Below are 21,229 nucleotides of genomic sequence, written 5' to 3'. Positions count from 1 at the left end.
AAAGAAGACTCAATTATATGTATTTACAGACCATTAAACACTGAAATGTTTTACTAGTCGAAAAAATATTTTTAAAATGTAATGTTAACAAACTCGTAAACCCAACATGTCGTGTCTTGTTTTTTGAGCACAATATATTTCCGCCTTTACACTTTTTCATGTAGAAAAATCTTTGCAGAGTTCAAAGCACACAATAAATTTCCAACACAGTACATTTAGGATTTTAATATACAGTTTTCAAGATAAAGTTCTTTGATAAACAAAGGGACAATTTTTTGGCTATATAAAAGCTATTTAGAAACAAGTGACTAGACTTGGGGACTACAGTGGTTGTGTGCTTACATTTTCAGGTATCAAATACAGACACATTTAGCTCAGAGTGAAGAAAGGACTCACAAAGTTCAGAGGAAACATCTCACTGACTGATTAACAAGATTCACTTCATCAATAATTTCAACCACATTACTACACACTGAGCCATTTATGAGCTATACTTTCAGGAATATGCAAAATAATAATAATAATAATAATAATCAGGTTCAGAAGCCAGATTACAAGTCAGTCCCATCAGTAAGCACTTATTAAATTACAAAAGTTTTAAATCTATTAATGTGAGAAAACTAACACTATGGGCTGCACTGTTGGGCAGTTGTTTGAACTGTTGCTTTGCATCAAGAAGGTCCTGGGTTCGAATCCCAGCCTAAAGTCTTTCAGTATGGAGTTTCCATAAAAACTCCAATGTATTAAGTGAGAAAACTGCACCACTATTTGAATTTATATACTCTTCCTCAGTAGTGGCACGTTTAGTGATTGTGATAGAGTTGCCGCAAAGATTATAGGGCATAGTGTTGCAGAGCTGCTTAATGTAGTGCAGCCAGCACCAACCAGAGGCTACATCTACCTAGAGAGGCTACAAGCTTGTTGTGTGAAGTTTATCTGAGCCAAAGGACAGCAGTAGACTTAATATTTTTTTTACTAGGAATATTAATTGTCGTCTAATGATGGAGGTAAAAGTAAAGTGGCTTCTGATCTGAGAGAGACTCCCAGAGAAATAGTGCTACAACCACAAGAGACAGAAAAAAGGTGTTTGGCAGTGCAGAATTGTATGCAAAAAGGTCTCCGCAATATACAGTATACTGATGAACATCAAACCTGGGTCACCACGAAGTTCATGTACAGAACATTTTCTAAAATGTTTCCTGTGCCAAATGTTTATATAGCAGTTCTTTTAAAATATCTGCTTGGTTTCTAATAAGTAACATAGTAATTTTACCCTTATGTTGACCCAGGGATGATTTGTCGACTCAGGAAAAAGACTTACAGTACAAGACACATGTAAATGCCCTGTGAAAAGCTTCATTAGTTCATCTTAAAAGCTCAAGTAATGAAACTGCAAGGAGTATTTGAGGTCAACAAGTTTTCTGGCTATGCAAAATTTATGTTTTTGAAAAGGTACTTCAAACAAAAACAAGGTTATTTGTGCTTGGTGCAATGCTTCTTGACAAGGAATCTTGTCTTGTTAATTTCCCCTTAAATGTAGCGACACTTGTGAGCTGTGCACATTATCATCTAGTTGTTGGTGGAGGCCGTGTGGACACCGTCTGCCAAAATAGTGCTTGTCTCAATGCGATGAGATCCAACAACCCGTCACAATCCCTCATCTTAAATCAGGATTGAACTCTGTCTTCCAAGGTGTCAGTGGTCGCCCTTAACCAGCAGGATTTATCAGACCACATGGAACATCAGCCTGGGTGTTTTGTTTGTTCCAGAGTAACACAATCCACCAATCTGGCTGATTTGTGACGAATACTGGCTGAAAATTGGGACATTATCCCACACCAGTGTCTGACCAAGGATGTGTCAAACTGTTGTGGTTGTGTAGATTTATTCCACTCACTACTGAGATCCCTATTTGTTATACGAAGAAATTATTGAACTGCTGTTATATGTGTTGTTTCTAGTAATAACAAATAACAGAATGCAATGTTTTGGCCAGTTTTTCATAAATGTTTAAATGTTTTACTTATAAATGTGGCACCATTTAAAGTGAAATGAACAAACCTTCCTGTCATTAAGTGATGCTTAATGACAGGAAGGAAGCATTGTTTACATATTAAGCATTGTTACAAGCAAAAAATAATCAACTAATCTAAAATATAAATACCTGGCTAATCAAGCTAGGTAGGTAGCAATAGAATCATTGCTATAAAAAAAATCAAACAAAAAATGTCTAAAATGTCAATAGTACTTCTATGTACGTAGCACAATGCTTACAGTACAGAAATATAAAATGGAATTATGGTAGAAAAAACATTTTGTATTTACATTTTACAATGATTGATATTACAGGCATTATATTGTATATTTACAATCCTTTCCTATTTTTCACATATGTACAACGTATTGTATAAACCCTATATTATCCGTTTTATAAATTATATTTACTACCCTAGTAATCCTAAAACCAATACTTAAATTTCTATTTTGTTGTAAAAATTGCTTGAGTATGCAATGTCTCAGTCTCAGAAAGAGACCTAGTAAATGCTACTAACTGCACTGTAGAATAGTGTGACTCCAAATTAAGGTCAGCTCTTTTGAACATTGTGGGGAAACTATTTTTTCAAGGTTTAAGGGAATTCATGACAAATAATTAACCTTTGTTTTTGATCCGAAACGACACACGCAGCTCGGTTACTTGTGGTTCCAAGTCAAACATATTGATCTGCTGTTCACAGGGCGTTTATCGTAAGAGCACCAAAGAAATTGTACAGTATATATACAACCCCCAAAGTGTAAGGCATGACACAATACAATACAATACAGCAAATTCCCAAGTCGGTCACTTTCAGCTATGCTATAACTATTCCGTTGATGTTCACTTTATTCAATTCAGATTGAAGCATTTTAAACCCATGCCATTTGGCTTAATTCAAATCAAATTAAATGTCTGTTTAAAATCTTTTAAGTTCCACTTGTGTCCATTTTTGCAGTACTCCGAGACCAGCTCCAGTTCTTCTGGATCGACCAGACGTTTTTGTAAAACAGTCCTAAAAGTCGTTGTACATCCGAATTCTCCAGGACAGACACCCGTCTGGTTTTTTTTCTGCAAACCACCAGAACCATTTTTTTAAAAATAATTGTAAGCCTCACTCCCTTATGTGCACTGCTGTATTATAGGAACTGTACATTTGTACTGATTCAGTCTGTAAACACAGTTGTGTACTTGAGTAGGCAGTGCAGGCCTTTTAGAAGGACGATGTATCTGAGAGTTTGTACAAAATACACACAATAATTAATCTTTGTCTTGTTAATAAACAGTGGCACAATTTTTAGGTGATTAGGAATCATTCTCTTCTAGGTTGATGGCGACAGGGATTCTTTGTATAGAAACATTATTTGTAAAGGCAAAGGACATTTGTGTTTACATTTTTTTTAAACAAACTGCCTTATTATTTACATTTATTGGCACCCCTCATAAAAAAGTAAAAACCCCTGCATCATAATTTCACACAGAATTTAATGTTGACCTTAAATTATGACTTATGATAACAGCAAGAGGGTAAACCCACAGCACCCTGGCAATTCCTGTAAAGGTAACAGAAAAGCATTTTTGACATAAACTTAACTCTTTTCTAGACAGAGTAGTTAGAGTATCGCTGAACTTTTAAATGGTAATCCTCAACTTCCTTTAAAGCTAAAGTATATAACTTTTACAAAAATATGTTGCTTACATTTCTGTTAAAACTGTCACCATGTTGTGACGGTATAATATGAGAGGGATAAAATGTGAAAAGTGCTCCTTGAACTCCAGTCTGGACTACTACTACTGTCTGAAGAATTGCACGGCCTAGTCATGAACAGTCAACCAGAGCCAAGAGGAGAGTCTTAGTACTGTCAATCATCCTTGTGTATGCGCTCGTTAATGTGGTAATAGTAGAGAATCAACTTTCCTTTCCAGAAAAAATGTTTATCAACCGACATCGTTGATCATGCTAGGTATCCCTAAGCATTCTTCAGGCTCTGTTGTGGTGAACCAGCTGCATCTTAGCAGAGAAAATGGGGAGGTTGTGAGCAGCATTAACAAGGGCAATTAACAGCGCTAAGACCCTCTTCCTAGCTCTGATTGGTTGTTTGATGTATGAGTGATGTATTTGTTCAGAAAACGGCAGGACCAATGGTTTTTTCCCCCAGATTATTATACTATCACAACATAGTGATTCATTTTTAACAAAATTCTAAGAACAGATTTTATAAAAGTTACATGCTGCTGCTTTAAAGACATTCCTGATCAAAATTTCAAGACTGAGAAAAAAGTTATGGCTCTTCACATGTCATAATCCCTGATCACAATCAGGCTATAAATTGAACTTTAAATGCAAAACAAGAAACAAGAGCAAGAGGAAAAATAAAAAAAAAGGCATATGATTGAAAATTGTTTTGAAACTCAAAAGGCTGTGCATCAGCTCCCTTCCCTAAATGCTTTTAAAGGAACTTAAGTTGGTTTAATATGCAGGATGCTCCAGAAGAGCAATGTTATCCTGGTAGAAGTCTTTTGTGAGAAGGGTGTTGTCAACTGCAGCACTGTCCAGTTGAAATACCCAGTCATCATCACACAGACAAGGCCCCTTAGACAAGAGGGATGCCCGCTTCAACATCCCCACATAGGCTTCACGTCACTGCACAAACTGAAACTCCCCAGGCTGATTCCACTGGTCTTTATAGAAAACATCTCCAGTAGGATTTCTTTTCAGATGTCGTCTTATTGTATTAAAGGTTTGCAATCAGCATCAGTAAATGCCATCATCTGGGTTAAGAAGTCTGGGATCCTTTTTCTTAAGATGTTTTAAAGTTTTGATGTGAAAGCCAGATTTGTGCACATATTTGACCTTTTAAAGTTACTGGTTTTAATGTTTGCATTTTCAACAATTTGCTAACTCCATTTGGTTTCTTGCTCCTGATTCATCCGTTTGGATGTTGAAGTGCAACCTAAAGCCTGGTTATGATTAACCAATACTTAATGTGATTTTTTTTTTTTTTTTGCACTTTCTTTTCCAGTCTGAGGAGCTTGATCAAGCATGAATGACACAGATGCTAATTCCTCTCAGCCACTTTTCAAGATGGGAAATTCAAGAAAACGTGATTCAAGAAAAGAAAAGTAAGTTACAAAAATCTCCAAAGTTCTCCGTTACAGGACTCAACTGTTGTTGAGTTGTTTTGAGAACTGCTGCATCTTTTCTAGGGGTATCAATCAATTTGGTGGGTGCTGGAAATATGCTTCTAGAATAATTCCAGAAAAACTGGGCCAGAAGGGTAAAGGGGCCAAGCCAACTTCTCCTTAGATTAGGGCACAAGTGCCCTACAGAGTGGAGGTTTGTGAGTTTTAAAGGTTTCAGGCAGGATTGCTAAAAATATGTATTGTCCTTGTTTGAATAGCACCCAGGGCTGTGAGTGTGAAAAATATTTTGTTTTTGTTAGCTGTTCTTGGAAAATAAAGGTTAGAGTTTTAAAATGTTGAGACTTGTGGGCCGTTTGCTAAAGGTGATTTTCATTTTTGGTGTCCAACCTCATTTGTGCGCTCATTTACAAAATGCGTGGAGACTAGATAAGGCAACATCTCTCCTAGCAAAGCACAAGAAACACAAGCCTCGAACAGGCCAGTTAAATCGCCCTTCCTGAACGGGGCTGTCAGCTCAGCAGTTGGAGCCAGCAGGTGTGTAGTTACTCAGTTCCCTGCGGATAGTACTGAACGGCGACAGCTCCAGTTCAGTAGTGCACTCGTGCTCGTTATCATCACTGGCTGTGGCTGAAGAGGGTACGTGGTTACAGCAGCAACAACAGCAGCAGTCCAGGAATGCTCTCCCTAATGGACGACACAGCAGAAGCAGCAGCGCCGGTGTCACGGCGGCCCGACAGAACAGCAACAGCTGAGAGAGAAGATGCAGGACGGACATGGTGTGCTCTGGAACACCAGCCGCCATGTACGCAGATACTATGTTGCATATGTTTTCGGGCACCACACATGCACCATACACGATTGCCAGAGCCACAACCGTGCAGTTCATCTGGCTCTCCAGCCTGATCTGCTTCTTATTGCTGCGAACGCTGGCCTGCTCGGCGTGCCTAATTTTGCGTGCCGTCACCAGTGAGCACCCAATGGTGAAGAGAGTCGGGAGGCAGAAGTAGCAGCCAAAGCACCACCAAAGCCGAGCACCCTCATAGGTCAAGCCAAGCACATAGAGCATATCAGGAAGGGATGTGGATATCCTGATAATACAGCGTTCAACTGGGGGCTCGTCCGGGAGCCCTGTATCCTCTGCTACAAGCTGTCGAATGAGGAGCTCTGGGAGGGCCAAGAGGAGGGCACCGATCCAGATGACTGCCAACTTGGCTGTTGTAGATGTGCAGTTCTCAATCATCTCGTAGTACATCTGAACATTTGTGGCTGCACGGAAGCGGTCAATGCAGAGTGCGCAAAGGGTGAAGGTAGTCACACCCAAGGAGGCAACCTGAAAAGACAAAAACGCACGGTTAGCATTAGAAATAATGTTTGAAGGTGAATTGAATGTCAAAACAGTTAATCTGTACAGCCACCCTGGGATTAACTTTAAATAAATTAAATCACCCCAATAACCTTGCTCATCATAATTATGTATTACTTTGATCACTTACAACGCCAGTGTAATAAAATTCTTGGCTGCAGTCACAAAATGTGAATGAGTGTAAATGTTATTACAACTTCAGTAAGGCACTGAACACTATATAAAACATTTAATTTCCTAATATAACTGGGTTTTATATACTATTCCTTCACCACCTAACTGCAGAACATGTACCATCAGCTTGAAGCAGTTTCTGATGCACAAAAGTGGGTCATAAGTTCTAATTATCATAGAATGTTCAAGTATATCTAAGTGACAGATGTGAAAATAAAATTAAATAAAGTACATAAAGCTGCTAATGTTTCTTCACATTCAAAATCCCAGCTCTTTCAGCTGCACTAGTTCCCTCAACATCTGTTGTATTAATTCACTATCAGCTAAAGTGGGTCTGCATTTGTGTCCTGAAATGAACCATTTCCTTTCAGCACCAAACTTATTCCAACCACTCTTGTTTTGCCTACCTTCTTCATTTTCTTTTTGTCTCACACTTGTGTCTCCTTTAATTTTTATCGTCTTACAATCTTACAAACCTCTTTTCCTTTTTACAGAACCCTCCCTCCCATCCTGCCTTTCATATCAAATTTAATTACAGCAGCCAGATTCCCAGATGGCCCCGGTGAACCAAGGCTTTGGTGCTGTAAACACATCCTTCCTGGACAGATAGATGAACATGCTCTGCAAGATGTTCAGTGTAAGTAGGCCTCCTTCACACATCAAGACACACACGCTCACACACACCCTGACACAAAGGTCCTAACCAGGTTAATGAAGGGTAACCATACGGAACTCTGAGGAGTAAGTGGGGAAACAAACACCCGTAGGCTCCACAGCCATCAAATCTTACTGCGATCAATGTGACCGCTGAACCCCACACTGTAATTACTTGTCAAGACCGTCTTGCAGCTCTTATGCTTGAAATATTTAAATAGATTAATCAACGGTATATGTTAGGCAGGTATCTGAGGGCACTTTCCAAAACACCGCAAGATTGTCAAGGCGTTAAGCCATCTTTTATGCTGGCTGAAGTCAAGACAAGTGTGGAAAGGTACTTTTCTGGACCAAACCGCTGTAGAAGAATGGGGTTTCCCTGTAAAAAGGCTGACCTCCCTAAGTTTTGTTTTAGCAAAAATCTTTCGCTCCCCACCGAATTACCAGATGGCACCACGTCAATTACTTATGTAGGTTTGATGCTTGACAAAATATGAGGTGTAGATCGGTTGCAGAATTTAAATTCACCTGAAAAAAGTCATATGGGGTCCACATTCTATTGTTGAAGAAAGACTGGATTTAGTTCAACTGTGAAACTCCTGTCTGCTGAAAAAGGGCTATTATGCTTTGTGAAAATAATCTTTTCATAGCTTGAAAGGTTTACATTTGACATATTGGCCTCATTTAATGCATGTTAATATTCCACTTAAAGCACTCAATCCAGCTGAGTAGTCGTTTTTTTTCTGAAGCCGAAGGTCCTTGGATGAAATCACTCCGTAATACCTAAGAAGCAGTCTTTCTGCAGGCTGGTTAAATCCTCAAAAAACTAAAAAGCTTCTGTGCTTCTTTATTATCATCTTTCAAATAACATTTTGCACATTACTAGAGCAATTGACATACATCCCTTGAATCTGTGAAGCACTAGCAATAAATGTAATGCTTTTGCAGGAAACAATGTACTATTTTATGATGTAGTCTTACCCCTATGAAAATGTATTTTCTCAAATCTATGTTTTTTTCCCCTGTCCTTTAGTGCAGCTAAAACACCAACTCTTTAGTCCAACAATGTAACTCACACATTTATTTACAGTTAGGAAAACGGCGAATAATGTATATATAATTTGTTTCTCAAATATGATACAAAAATATATGGTATGTGTATGTTAGCCTTTCTCACTCCTAATAACAAACAGGAGCAAGTGGTTTTTCAAAGTTGATTTAGTTTGGTCATAAATCCTCATATTTAATAAGAGCAGACTGCACCAAAGGTTAACAGCCATAATAAATGAAAATCAGATGTCCATGCATAAAACAAACGCAATTAATTTAACACCAGTTTTGGGCTAATTGTCATAATTCACCATAATACTCAGCTATGGTATTGTCAGAATTTGCTGTAAATCAAGAATCCGTTGTACTTTATATCAATGTGTCAGGTTATTGTTGGTGGTATAATAGTGTGGGAGACAGTTGCACCATTAAATGCCACTGCCCACCTGGGAATTGTTGCTGGTTGTGTTGATCCCTTTACGGGATGGGTACACACTGTGTACCCATCTACTTTCATCAGGTCAGTACATCCAGTGCTGACCAGTTGTGCCTTCTTATATATTTACAAAATACATGTTTATATTTTACATTTTTGATGTGAATAAGCTTAATAATTCAAATTGCTTGGTATGACCCACTTCTGAGTCTCAAATAACCATCCAGTATACGTGCACAGGTACTTGCACACGCTGAATATTTCATGGCCTGAGAACAGGGCTGGAATGGGTTTAAAGGCTTCCTCGGAGGCTCGAGGCACCCAGCTTTGATCAAGTGTGTCAGACTGGAAAGCAAGGGCAGGGAGAACAAGCATAGCTTTGTACTGGAGGGGAGATGAGGGAGTGAGATTGTCCAAGACTCACGGCTGGTGAGGTGTCGAAGCTGTTTGTTTGTACAGGGACATATGCAAATGAGAGGGTGAGAAACAATGGGGAAAGAGCAGACAAGTGTAATTTATGAGGCAAACAAAGACAGAAAAAAATAACACATCTGTGAGTTATAGACGATCCAAAGAGACAGAAGGAGAAAAATAAGTCATGACGTCTACTGAATAATTAGCAATGTTAATGAGGCATTTGGTCCCAACAGCAGACCCTGTCATGTTCACTTTACCTGCAGGTGAGACAACAGGCCAGGTAGCCTCAAGACTTTAGTCCCATTATTTCTAACAATAATGACAAAATAGTTGGTACGAAGGGATCACTTACTATTCAAGCAATCCATTTCAGGATAACTTTAAAACAATATTTATGGGTAAAAGGAAATATTTTAGTAATGAAAACCCCTTTGATTGTGAGTACACATGTTTTTATGTTTCCGTTTTCTACTTGCACAGCGAGTGATTGTCCACCTGTGCTATAACGGCCCATTAACTCTTTAATTAAGAGCTGGTGGTACAAAAGTTCTTGATTTAAACTGAATCTTAGCAAAAAAAAAATTAGCAAATGTGGACTACAGCCTGACTGCAGGCACTGCCAGAGGTAATGGGTGCTCTCAGGTGATGTATGGGCTGACATCAAAAACAATGCCCAGCTACAACCACAGTCTTTAAGTAATGGAGCAGGCAGAGAAGGGGTTATTCCACCTGCTGCACTTATTCACAGTAGAGTATGACCCAGTGACTGCTCCAGCAGACCATTACTCCAACCACAAGTCCCAACTCTTTGACACCAGCCATCTATAAGTTTGGTTGGAAGAAAAACAGAAGTGTAAAAAGTAGGTAAACAAGCATATCAATAAATGTATGTCTAAGGCAGGAAGTCATCAGACGATGCAGAGTCTCTTACATCTAACATGTTTTATGTAGCTTCAATAGCTACAATTACCTTATCCCTATATATATTATTTCCATTGTGTTATTTTCATCTTTAAGTCTCACTTTAGGCATCCTAAATGTCTTAAGCTAGGGTTTGTGAAACAGTGGTGTGTGTGTGTATGCTCCTATATGTAATAGATATGTGCATGCAGATAGGCAAAATGAACCAGTGTGGGTACAGATTCTGTTTTGCATGAAAAATCGTCTCTTGCAACACTGATTGATTCTCTATCCTTCTCTGGAATGGAATAAAACATTGATCGTACATTTGAGCCCATCTAATCTACCTAGCTGACTAATTTGTCTTGCTAATTTAGGACTGTGCATCTCTGGTGGGTTGTTATTGAAAAGTGAAACCCCCTTCTACCACAGACATGCATTTGAGTGGAGGAAATGTCAGACTGACGATTCCATCATATCACAGTCTTCAAGCATTTGAACTGCAAAAGAGAATAAATCACTGGTTACCACTTCGGTCTGCACAGAGTGGGCCACTGAGGCTACAATTCACACAAGATCACCCAGAATATCAGATTAGAACATTTGAACGTTACTGTTTGTAACATTCAAATAGTAGAGTAAGATGTTTTTCTAATCAGTATGAAAGCATCAGTCTATCAGGGTGATGTTGACATTTTCTTGGCATGCTTAGTCCCAACTGAGCACAATTTTAGTGTCGGTATTTTTGCTGATGTTGTCCATTCCACTAATACCTCAGAGTACCTATTTCCTAATGACTAGTTTCAGCAGGATAATAAACCATGTCACAAGTCCTCTCAAAATGGTTTCTTTAACATAACACTGACGTCCAATGTCCAATAGAAATCAAGTTTCAATAAATTTTCAAGTAATGTATGGGGACAGAAGATTTTCTTGATAGGACGATGTTTCCAACAACAGCCTGCAGTTGGCTCCTTAACATACCTGCTGCCTAATGTAGCTTTGAAATAGCCTTACCATACTAAGAATATTGTGTAGCTTGAAGACTCTGTTTTTTTCCTGACTGGAAAGACTTCCAAACAAATAAGTTTTCTTTCTTGAAAGCAACAAAGACATATTGGAATAACATAAACTTAATTACTCTATACTCTATTCAGGCCTTTCTGAAACCTTATAAAAGTTTGAACCCAACAAAAAGTGTTTTACAAACCTTAGTACAACTTGATATGATGACTATTACAGTCAGCAGGAAATTACACTGTTTTTTTTACCCTCCTAGTACATAGATTGTTTCAGTGGTTCTGGATGCATGTTAATTATGCGAGTCAGAACATCAAAACATTTTGTACATGTCGCCTTTGAGATATGAAATGTTTTTGTGCTGTTTACGAATGCGAGCCCAGAATGGATTTACAATTTAACTCCATTCTGTTAACTCGCTCTATAAATTTAGTTTTTATCTGGTTTTTTTCAAGAGAACTGAAAAGAAAAGAAAAAAAACTGACAGCAAATAGAGGAAATCAATTCTGCTTTTGTGCAAGTAAACATACAAAGATCCATAGACTCTGACACATCAGTACCATAAGTGTTCCTTTCGTTGAATTAAAAGCAACAATGGTGTATTTCATCGCTTTTGCTCCAGTACGCTACAGTGTGTTTGGGGCCACTTTTCCAATACTTTTTCCTCCCAATAAGTTCTGTCCTGACCTATGGCAGATTTCCTCTAGACATCAGAAAAATCACATTTCCCCCTCAGCATAAAGTGTCTACTGGAGGACTCCCATTCCAGGTCATTGATTTCTGCCTGGGAGTGTTGTAAGGTCTTGTGCTGCCGCAATGACATCACAGAATATGTTAAAATCTACAAAGACCTACCATATGCTAATGTTTCTATGTTGACCTACAACTCCATAATGGCAATGATCTAATGAATATTTCAGGCTTACATGGATAATTATCAGTTTGGCTAATTGCACCCAACAGCAGACCCATCTTTACTGCAAGCTGTAGTCTGATCTTGTTACAACACGTAGAAACACAGTATCTGCTCATCCATAGACAAAGAACTAACTGAATGAACTATCATGAATTATAGATAATGCAGAGCTGCTAATTACATATATGAATAATTAAAACCATTAACCATCAGTCATGTTCTCATGGACTACCTGAAATTGAATAGAGGATGAGTGCCTTCATACAACATTGGGCGTATGTTTTATCTTTATCTGTACATATATTTAGTATCATGTGTCTGTGTATGGCCAAATGCTCTCCGATTGGCTTCAAGTGCGTGGATCTGTGTACCGTCCCCCTGAGGGTTGTTTCTAATCACAGATAGCTGATGCAAAGAGAGCAGGGAGGGGGTGTGAGGGGAGAAAATCCTTGGGCAGTGATCAGTGAGAAGGCTATCCCATCCATCTGGAGGATGAGCACAGTCGACTGACTGAGTTTGTGTGTTTGTGTAAGATTAAAAGACATAAGTGAAGATGATTAACTATTAAGGCCTAGCAAAAGTAATTTCATTCACTATGGAGTTATTCTTTAAACATAAAAGCATTAGGAATATTATAACAGCGTCTGAGCTCTTTATAGTGGCTTCATATACTGATTCATTACACAGTAGCACCATGAAATCGAACTTATGATTTTGATTCAGTTGCTTCGAGTTTGTGTGCCGGTGCACAGTGAAAGTAGTGACTGTCAAGGTGATGTATGTCCTGCCATTACTAACAATTTCAGCACTATATATGAATCTACCTCTGGCTGCCTGTGTGCTTCTCTGAGACCCTAACCACCTCTCTTTCTTCTCCTTCACAAATCAATAGTTCCCTCTTTTTTTCTTTACTCCTAGCTTTTACCATGCTCACGACTCTGGGACAGGTGGAAAGAAGCTCTGAGCAGCACAAGCTAGATGGGGAAACCGGCTGCCCAGATAAAAAAAAAGCAAAAAACTAGAAAATTATGATCTAACCTAGCTGCTTATAATGCCTTCAAAATAAAAAAAATGCACCCAATTCCCTAAGCTATGAAACTATAATAGCTATTATAGAGGTGCGCAATATTAGATAATATTGTAATCGCAAAATAATAATGAGAAATATTGCAACGATATTAGGGTGGAATAAGAACCCATTTTCTTCTTTTCTCTCTTCCAACACTGTGACCTTGAGCGCACTCTACAATGTCATTTATGACTGGTGTGAGGATTAGGCCAGTCGCGATAAACGATAAATCAATTAATCGCATGATAAATTAAACCTATCGACCTCATTTTAATTATCGGCTTTATCGTCTCTTCCTGCCATTTTTTCCTTTCTCTTGATGACACTGAATGAAAAAAGGTTCAACTCCGGTGCTCTCCACTGACCCTCCCTTCCTCATTTCCTTAGTGTAATGTCCAGCGCACACAACACGAGTTGTCAGCCGACTGTCGGCCCATTTTCAAAACCTGAGAGACCCATTAGCCGACAGAAATCCTAGGTATAACGGTTCGATCGGGTTCGATCGTGCTGTGTGGTCTCAAGCCACACAGCCATTATTTTGGACTTGTAGCCCAAAATAATGGCTACAAGTCCAGTTAACCAATTTTAAAATCAAGCATTAATCAATGCTTTACTAGAATCTACCTATAATGCATATGACTAGATTCAGCGTAAAGTCCTGACTGAATGAAAATCATTATAACCTATTAATGTCACGTTAATGGAGAACAGCTGAAAACTTACCAGGTTTATAGCAATTTGGCTCCAACTCCTCCCTTTGTCCCTATATTCTTTGCACGAAATGTTGAATAAATATTAATGTTGTTTGCACATATCATCTCCAATGTCCGCTGGACATTATACCGTGTCAGCTGTTTGGGATTCCCCTCCGTAATTTTCCCTCAAAGAGGAGAATCTGGGCTTTCTGATTGGCTACTTGTCACATTCAACAGGCTGTGTTAAGCTCCCAGTCGGGGGAAACCCCTGATTTAGATCAGAGCGGCCACAACGATCTAAATCACACTGCAGGATGATCGGTTACGAAATCACCAGCGACAATCTTAGATCGGCCAACGATCTAAGATTGTTGTAAGGGGAAAATGGGGGCAAAAAATCGTGCAGTGTGAACTATTGCATTAGGTAGTCGGATGTGCCCATCTTCTCTATTTAAATCTAGTGATTACTGAAGGTCAATATAGTATACAGACTTCATACTCTGCACTCTTTTGGTTGAATGCAGTATTTATTTCCACTTTGGTTTTATGTTGGTTAGTTTTTATTAAAGTACGTTTTTTGTTAATGGAGACTGAGAATCCATTTTATTTTTGTTTTTGCTCGTTTTGTTTATTTAGTTAATCAGTTCCAGTGTCATGTGTTCTTTTGAAAATAAAGTGTATCTATCTATGGCAGGAAATAGCATGCATTATTACATAATTTCCATTAAATAAGTGTCAAAAGGTCTTGAAACAATATTATCGTTTATCGCAATAATTTTTTAGACAATCACTCAGCAAAATTTGTTATAGTGACAGGCCTAGCGAGGATCTACTGCTGCGATTGTTCAGTTGGCTAAATATTACATTACCATGTAAACTGGAAGTTCATACCACTTGGAAATATATTATCCTACTTTTATTAGATTCCAAACAGACCTTTGCATGATGCACAGTGATATTGCAATTCTGACAGAATTGCCATTTACTGTGCAGCCCTAGTGGAAGACATGGCGACAGGTTAGCTACATTTACTGCCGTAGCAGGAATGCTCCACAATGATCCATGTCATTTACAGTAATGTTTTGAAGTTTTAAAACGGAGCCATTCCAGAATTTTGTGCAAAAACATCGGAATCCATATTTACCCAAAGCTCTCCACCCTCGCCTTAGTATCTGTCGCCACACAAACTTCACGATGAGGTGCAGATGACAGCAGCCTCTTCAACAAAGATGTTCGGGATTTTTCTGCAAATGACGTTTCCCTAAAACATACGGAGCTGCTTTTGTTCCAGCTATTCAGCTCCACCTCTAACAACTGGGTCTGTCAGGAGCAGCTGGGAAGTGGAGGTAGGGGGCTGCAACTGAGGGAGTAGACAACATGTGAGCACACTTAATCCTTTTCATATAAGCGCATCACACAGCAAGATCAAAATGACTGATTTCTAAGATGAAAAATAGGATCTAAGAGAAGCTCAAGGCATTGCTTGGTCAATCAGACCAATAGACTCAGCACAATTAATCTGGCCTCAGCTCCTGAAGTACCATCACAAGTAATGATCAAAAGTAGCCAATCATTAAAAGCTCACAAGTGTTAGCATAATATCGCAAGCACCAGCAGATGCCTAAAGCAGTGAAATTGGAAGGCATGAGAGCATCAAACAAGACAAAAGAACATGAAGGTTTAAGGCACACAGACTGCGTTTTTTTTCTTTCCTTTATTCGTAGATAACATGTGAATAAAGGAAACGTGTCGACTCCAAAAGTGGTGGTTTGCTGCAAACGTATGACCGTGTTTAGCATGTGAACTTGTAGCTCCACATAACACACATGTTGCGTTTTATGTTTTTAAGCTTTGCAGGACTATAGCACACAAATAACCAACTCTTAATAAATACAAAAAATGTTTTTTGTTGCTGGTATTATGCCTACATTGCCTTCCTGTGCTATTCCACTCAATTCAAATCTCACTTGCAGCTCGGTCTGGAAGTGACTGAACTGCAGTCACTTAATGAATGAATCAACATGTCCTTTGATGCATTTCTCTTGACTTTAAGAGATTAGATAGTCACTGGAATGTTTAATTTGATGCATAAAAGAAATTATGCATTAATTTGCAATTATATCTTGCAATTATTGCCATATTGCAAGTTTTGGAAATCTTGCAACTTCATTTTCTGTCAGACTAAAAACCACTAAAAATGAAGTTGTAGCACATTCTGGCTGATTGGTTATAGTTTTTAGACTTCGGAGAGAGTCAAAATTTGAGTTATCGGGTCAAGCTGTCAAGAAAACCAAAGGACATCTCTACTTTAAAAATAAAAAATTCTTAAAGTTTCAAATCATTTAGTGATGGGCCAATATTTTTAGTTAACTTTTTTGAATAACTTGTTTGCACTTCCATAGCACTAACACTTATTTTACCTTATTTTTTTTTACTTGGCCTTTTGTCACTGATCTTTCCCATAAATGCCAATTGCAAAAACTCCAATTATTGCCGATTAGTTTTGGCTCAGTTATCAGTTTCAAGCATAACAGCCAAGATGAGCTGTCTGGAAAAAAGCAGCCGCAAAGCATACCGCAGATAATGCAAGATGGCTGTTTCCCAAATTTTTGATTTTGTTCAGTTTTCCTACAATTTTACAGCACCTCACAGCAGAAGATTGCTTTTTCTTTGAGTCTGAAAAAATTCCACCCTCCACTGAACGCTGAATAAAACGAGGTTTACCAAAGACGACACCACAGGGAACCTCCACTCTCGGCGGAGACTCATGCAATCTAGTTATTTCATATAGACATGCTTGTTGCTTGTGTCTATGGTTACACGTCTCTTCTCTCCAAATGTTCAGTAACTTTGTTTTGTTAGGCGAAGAATGAAGTCGGTCCCCACTGAAGGTAATAGCCTTAGGTTATATTAGTCTGTTTTTACGCATGCATGCACGCACACACACTCAAATAAACCGGGCCCTGACCCTGTTTATGTGCTGTGATGATTTCATCTTCCCATGAAATAAAAAGGATGGAGACAAATAAGGTCCTTTCTTTTACACATGTACTGCATTAAACAGACCGTCCTGGAAGCGTGTCAGGAGGTTATTGAAAGACAATGCAGTCAGAGTATCAGTCTCCGATCTAACAATAATTAAAACGTATGTAATACCAAGGGGTTTGCTGAATCAGACCAAATGCCAATAAATGCTTATTAATGTTGCATAGTCAAAAAAATTGTGAAAAATAAATCTCTACATATTGAATGATGAGCAACAGCAAAATGGCAAATTATATAGTAAATTTGACTAATAGAGCACAGGTTCTCAAACTTTTTTACATCAGTAAATGAAAGGGTCTCAAACTACAACTATGCTGACAAACATTTTTAAACAGGACTTTGTAAGTACAACTACTTTTTCAGATCTGGTAGTACTTAAAAAGGGTTGACTAAAACAAAATTTGAACCTCTCTTATCCATTCCCAAACCTGTATTCATGTATGTTTGGGTCCTTTTCAGCAATAATGAATGAGTTTAAACCTTTGCCCCACCTTTCAAATGATGGGAGCTATTAAAAATAAGGTTTGGGCCTCTGGGAAGAAAGTACCTGGTTTGTACAAAAGGCATTAAATTTGACACTGGTGTAACAGGAGGAGGTGAGCTCACAAAGGACATGTTGTAAAAAACAGTAAACGGCCCACCTGAAGCATCTCTCTAGTTCGTAGATGGAGAGCATTTAAATCTTTGGAACCTTCTGTAACTGAAACCTCTTCGAAACTTGACTTATATGAACATGCAAAGCAAAGCAAGAGGGAACATTCTGAAAGATCATATTTCTCATTTGCTACTTTTGAAGTGTGATGCCAATTACAAAGGACACTGATTGCCTCTTAATTCAATAGAACCACTTTAGCAAATGAACAGAATTACCTCCACGTATGGCACCACTCTGCAAGTAAACTCCCCCAACAGCCATGACTTCGTGAGCTCATGGAAAACCACCATGGGGAGGCAGAAGAAGATGAGCACAAAATCCCACACGGCCAGGTTGGCCAACAGAGAGTTGGAGATGCTTTTCATGTAGTAGTTCTGGCACACGATGCACAGGATGGCGATGTTGCCCGCTATGCCCACCAGGAAAATTACACCGGATACGCATGTGATCGCGTAAGCGCCAAAAGTTTCGGTCGTCACTGGGTAGAACGGGTTCTTGATTTCGTCTCCAAAATCCGGCGAACCAGGAGGGGTGATCGGAGTGGCATCCCACGGGTTCTCCTCCCTGAAGGTGAAAAACTCTGGCCTCTTGGTGAAGAGGTCAAACGGGAGGTCGGTGGAGGTGAGAGCCACCGGTTTGGGGACGGGTTCCCACGGAGGCATAACCACAGCGCTTCTGTTCTGCTTGTTTCTCCACCTCTTTACTGCCTTTGAGCCTCTCTGGTGCTTGTCCCCCTCCTCCGAGACCCCTCCTCCGTCTTCCCGAGCCATTGAAGAAAGCTTAGCCGCATTGTAGTGTCCACCTGCCGGCGTCCCTGCACCATTCAACTTTATCCTCTTATTATGGTGGCGCGTCGCGTCCCAGTGGGACAACCCGCCAGGATCCTCCACGGGTGTCACGCTCCTATTGAAGTCGCGTTTAGCGTGTCCGGATCGCCTCGTTTCCCCCACTGCCGCCCTCTTCCACGGTCGAGTGGAGTTAAGGGTCGCACCTGTAGCGTATCCCGGGAAGAGCGCGCGGTCTCGGGCTTTGTTTTGGCGGCTCTCCCGGGGCGGACCGTGGAAAGTCCTGCCAGAGTAGCCGCCGCTGTTACTGTCGTCTTGGCTCCCAACTTCTGCATTATTGTTTTTCAGGGATAACAACACATGTGCATGGGCGAGTATTATAACTAACGTCCAAGCCTGCAGAAACTGCATGATCCAGGAGTTATATCACCGAGCGCAGCTTTAGTCCAACCTCATGATGAGCTGCATCTGCAAACCCCGCTGCAAAAAATATCCCAAGAGCGCCGTGTCTCCGTCAGCTTTCAAAGAGTTGAGATTGTCGGATCCGGAAGGGAGTCGACAAATAACGCAGAATGATGCATTTCCAAGCCCACGGTCTGCAACATTTATTTTCCAGTTGTGCTTCTGTCTGAGTGTTAGTTCACTGGGTTGGGTCGGCAGCAGCAGCAGCGTCAATGCGGTGCAGCCGGTATGTAAAACCCGCTAGACTGTGATGCACTGGAGAGGAGGAAGAGTGAAACAAGAAGGAAAAAGAGAGGGGGGAGCGGTTGATGCGTTCTCCTTATCTTCCTTCCTTCGTTTTCTGTCCTGGTATAGGACCGTGCGCTGCAGGAAAATGGACTCCCCTGGCGGCTAACCCCGATCTGTCATCCCTCATCCATCATGGAGCATCCAGCAGCCCCGGAGCACACTACGGCTGTTGCCTCCTCCCCTCCGGCAGAGAGGAGCGTGCCACGCCCGGCAAGACGTGCTAATAAATACATTACCCGTTCTTTTTTTTTTTTTTTTTCTTCGGTACGTACAGGCGGCGCTGTGACACAAATTGAGCACGATTTAGGTACACAGCGTTAACTTTTGGTGGAACAAAAGCAGCGAGTGAACTTAATGAAATGCATTTGAACCCCTCGATCTTTAGCATTTTGTCATGTTCCAACTTCAAACGATAATGCATTTCATTGAGATTTTATTCGATAAACTTACACAAAGTGGTGCATAATTAGCAATAAAAATAAGTAAGATGTGACATGTTTTCCCTTCCCTTCAGTCCAACACTCATTTTATCTAGAAATCTTGCAGTAAATTTTATTTTGTATAAATTGATCATTTGAAAACAATGCATGTTTTTTCTTGCACTTCATAATTATTCTATTTGTAAAACCCCAGAAGTTTGGTTGTAATGTGACAAGACCTGAAAATCTCAAGAGCTATAAACACTTTTTGAGAGGCACTATACCTTCTAATATTATGGCCTTTAACTGCCTTACTTTGTCTCTTACTTTTGTGTCCACATCCTCAAAATGACTGGCTTTGAGCAAAATCTTAACCAAAAGTGATCTTCATTTGTTGTCTGAGCTAATCCCACTCAACTCCAGGCAATATTGATGGTGACTGTGAAGATTTCTGCTTCAAGCATCAATAACTGGATGGGTCATATTGTACCTGAAGCCAATCAATAGCCTTATCACACTTTTTCCTGAAACCATTAATGTGAGAGACTTTCAGAAATACCCCTGAATAGGATCCAAGAGACTAAACCTAAAAATGTGACAGCAAACATTTTTGGATGGTAACCAATATTGGTAACAATATCTTGCTGCCTCATCCTCACAGTGGAATGCCATGAAGGTTATCTAAAAATAGATTATTTGAGTTTGTCTTGTAGTGTCAGGTTCAGATCAGCAGAGCTGTGACTGAAAACTGAAGAGTGACTGATTTAATTCCCATATCAGACACAGAATCAAAACTAGCCTTTGAATGTAACCCACACTGGGTTTCATGGTGAAAACCATAAAGACCTGTATAAAATGTAGTAATATGTGTCCTGCTACATCCTGTATAAAGCAACACAGCATTTCAGAAGAAGAAAGTCATAACTTGCTGATAAATTATGGCAGTAATAATTCCCTTAAGCCATTGGTCTGCCACACAGATCTGAGATGCAGAATGTTACATTGACATTCACCTTGACTCTTACTTAAGACATAATCTAAACAGGCAAGTGCAAGGCTGTGTAAATGAGTGAAAGCGAGACAGAGATAATATCTGAGTTGCTCTATCAGGTGGTCAGTGTGATGAAGAGAGTAACTACGAAATGCGGTTACTTTAAACAAAAAAACACTTCAAGAAATGGACATCTGTAGCCACAACCTATCATTAAGTACGTCCAATGGTCAGTCAATAGTTCAGCAGACCTCTCGAGACTAAATGAAGTGAGCATTATTATCTATCAAGTGCTTTAAGTACTTTAAATGGACTCACTGCTGGAGGATAAGACCACATACATCGTACTCCTGTGGAGTAAAAGAACACACCCTTTCTGACCTGGAAGGCTGCACAGTGGAGTAAATTACATTTATACACCATAAAAGGTACTTTTCCCAGTTACTTTAGTTTAACGATGGATTTGTACAATATAATTCTCTTAATCAGTAACACAGCATATTGGCAGACAGACATGGACATCTCACTGGTGACCTTCTACATCAAAAAGGCGATGGAGCCAACTCCAGTCAGGGAATCGAACCCCCTCCCAACGCACAAATATCCAAACTATGCCAAGTTTCACCATGTGGAGATAATCCATAGTCAGTATGATGGATTACCTGAGCAGCTTATGATGATAATATCTGTATTTTTACCTTGGTTTGTCAGTGA

At 39.6% G+C, this 21,229-nt stretch overlaps 1 protein-coding gene and 1 long non-coding RNA gene across 5 annotated transcripts in view; one reads left to right on the top strand and one right to left on the bottom strand.

Moving 5' to 3' along the window:
• LOC103129144 (uncharacterized) overlaps positions 1 to 5,155 on the top strand; it is a 35,138-nt gene extending 29,983 nt beyond the window's left edge. For all 4 annotated transcript variants that reach the window (XR_001659774.1, XR_001659770.1, XR_001659769.1 and 1 more), the window contains one exon: positions 5,056 to 5,155. This is a non-coding gene — a long non-coding RNA (uncharacterized LOC103129144). The remainder of the gene's footprint in view (positions 1 to 5,055) is intronic.
• gpr37b (G protein-coupled receptor 37b) lies at positions 211 to 19,617 on the bottom strand. Its single transcript, XM_007540117.2, has 2 exons — positions 17,786 to 19,617; positions 211 to 6,506 (listed from the first exon to the last, which is right to left on the bottom strand). The coding sequence occupies exons 1-2, from the start codon at positions 18,764 to 18,766 to the stop codon at positions 5,691 to 5,693; spliced, it is 1,797 nt and encodes a 598-aa protein (XP_007540179.1). The 5' UTR covers positions 18,767 to 19,617; the 3' UTR covers positions 211 to 5,690.
• Between the last annotated feature and the right edge of the window lie 1,612 nt (positions 19,618 to 21,229).

This window comes from Poecilia formosa, unplaced genomic scaffold, assembly GCF_000485575.1.
Source record: "Poecilia formosa unplaced genomic scaffold, Poecilia_formosa-5.1.2 Scaffold9, whole genome shotgun sequence".
Taxonomy (NCBI): Eukaryota; Metazoa; Chordata; class Actinopteri; order Cyprinodontiformes; family Poeciliidae; genus Poecilia; species Poecilia formosa.
This window is presented reverse-complemented; position numbering and strand designations above follow the sequence as displayed.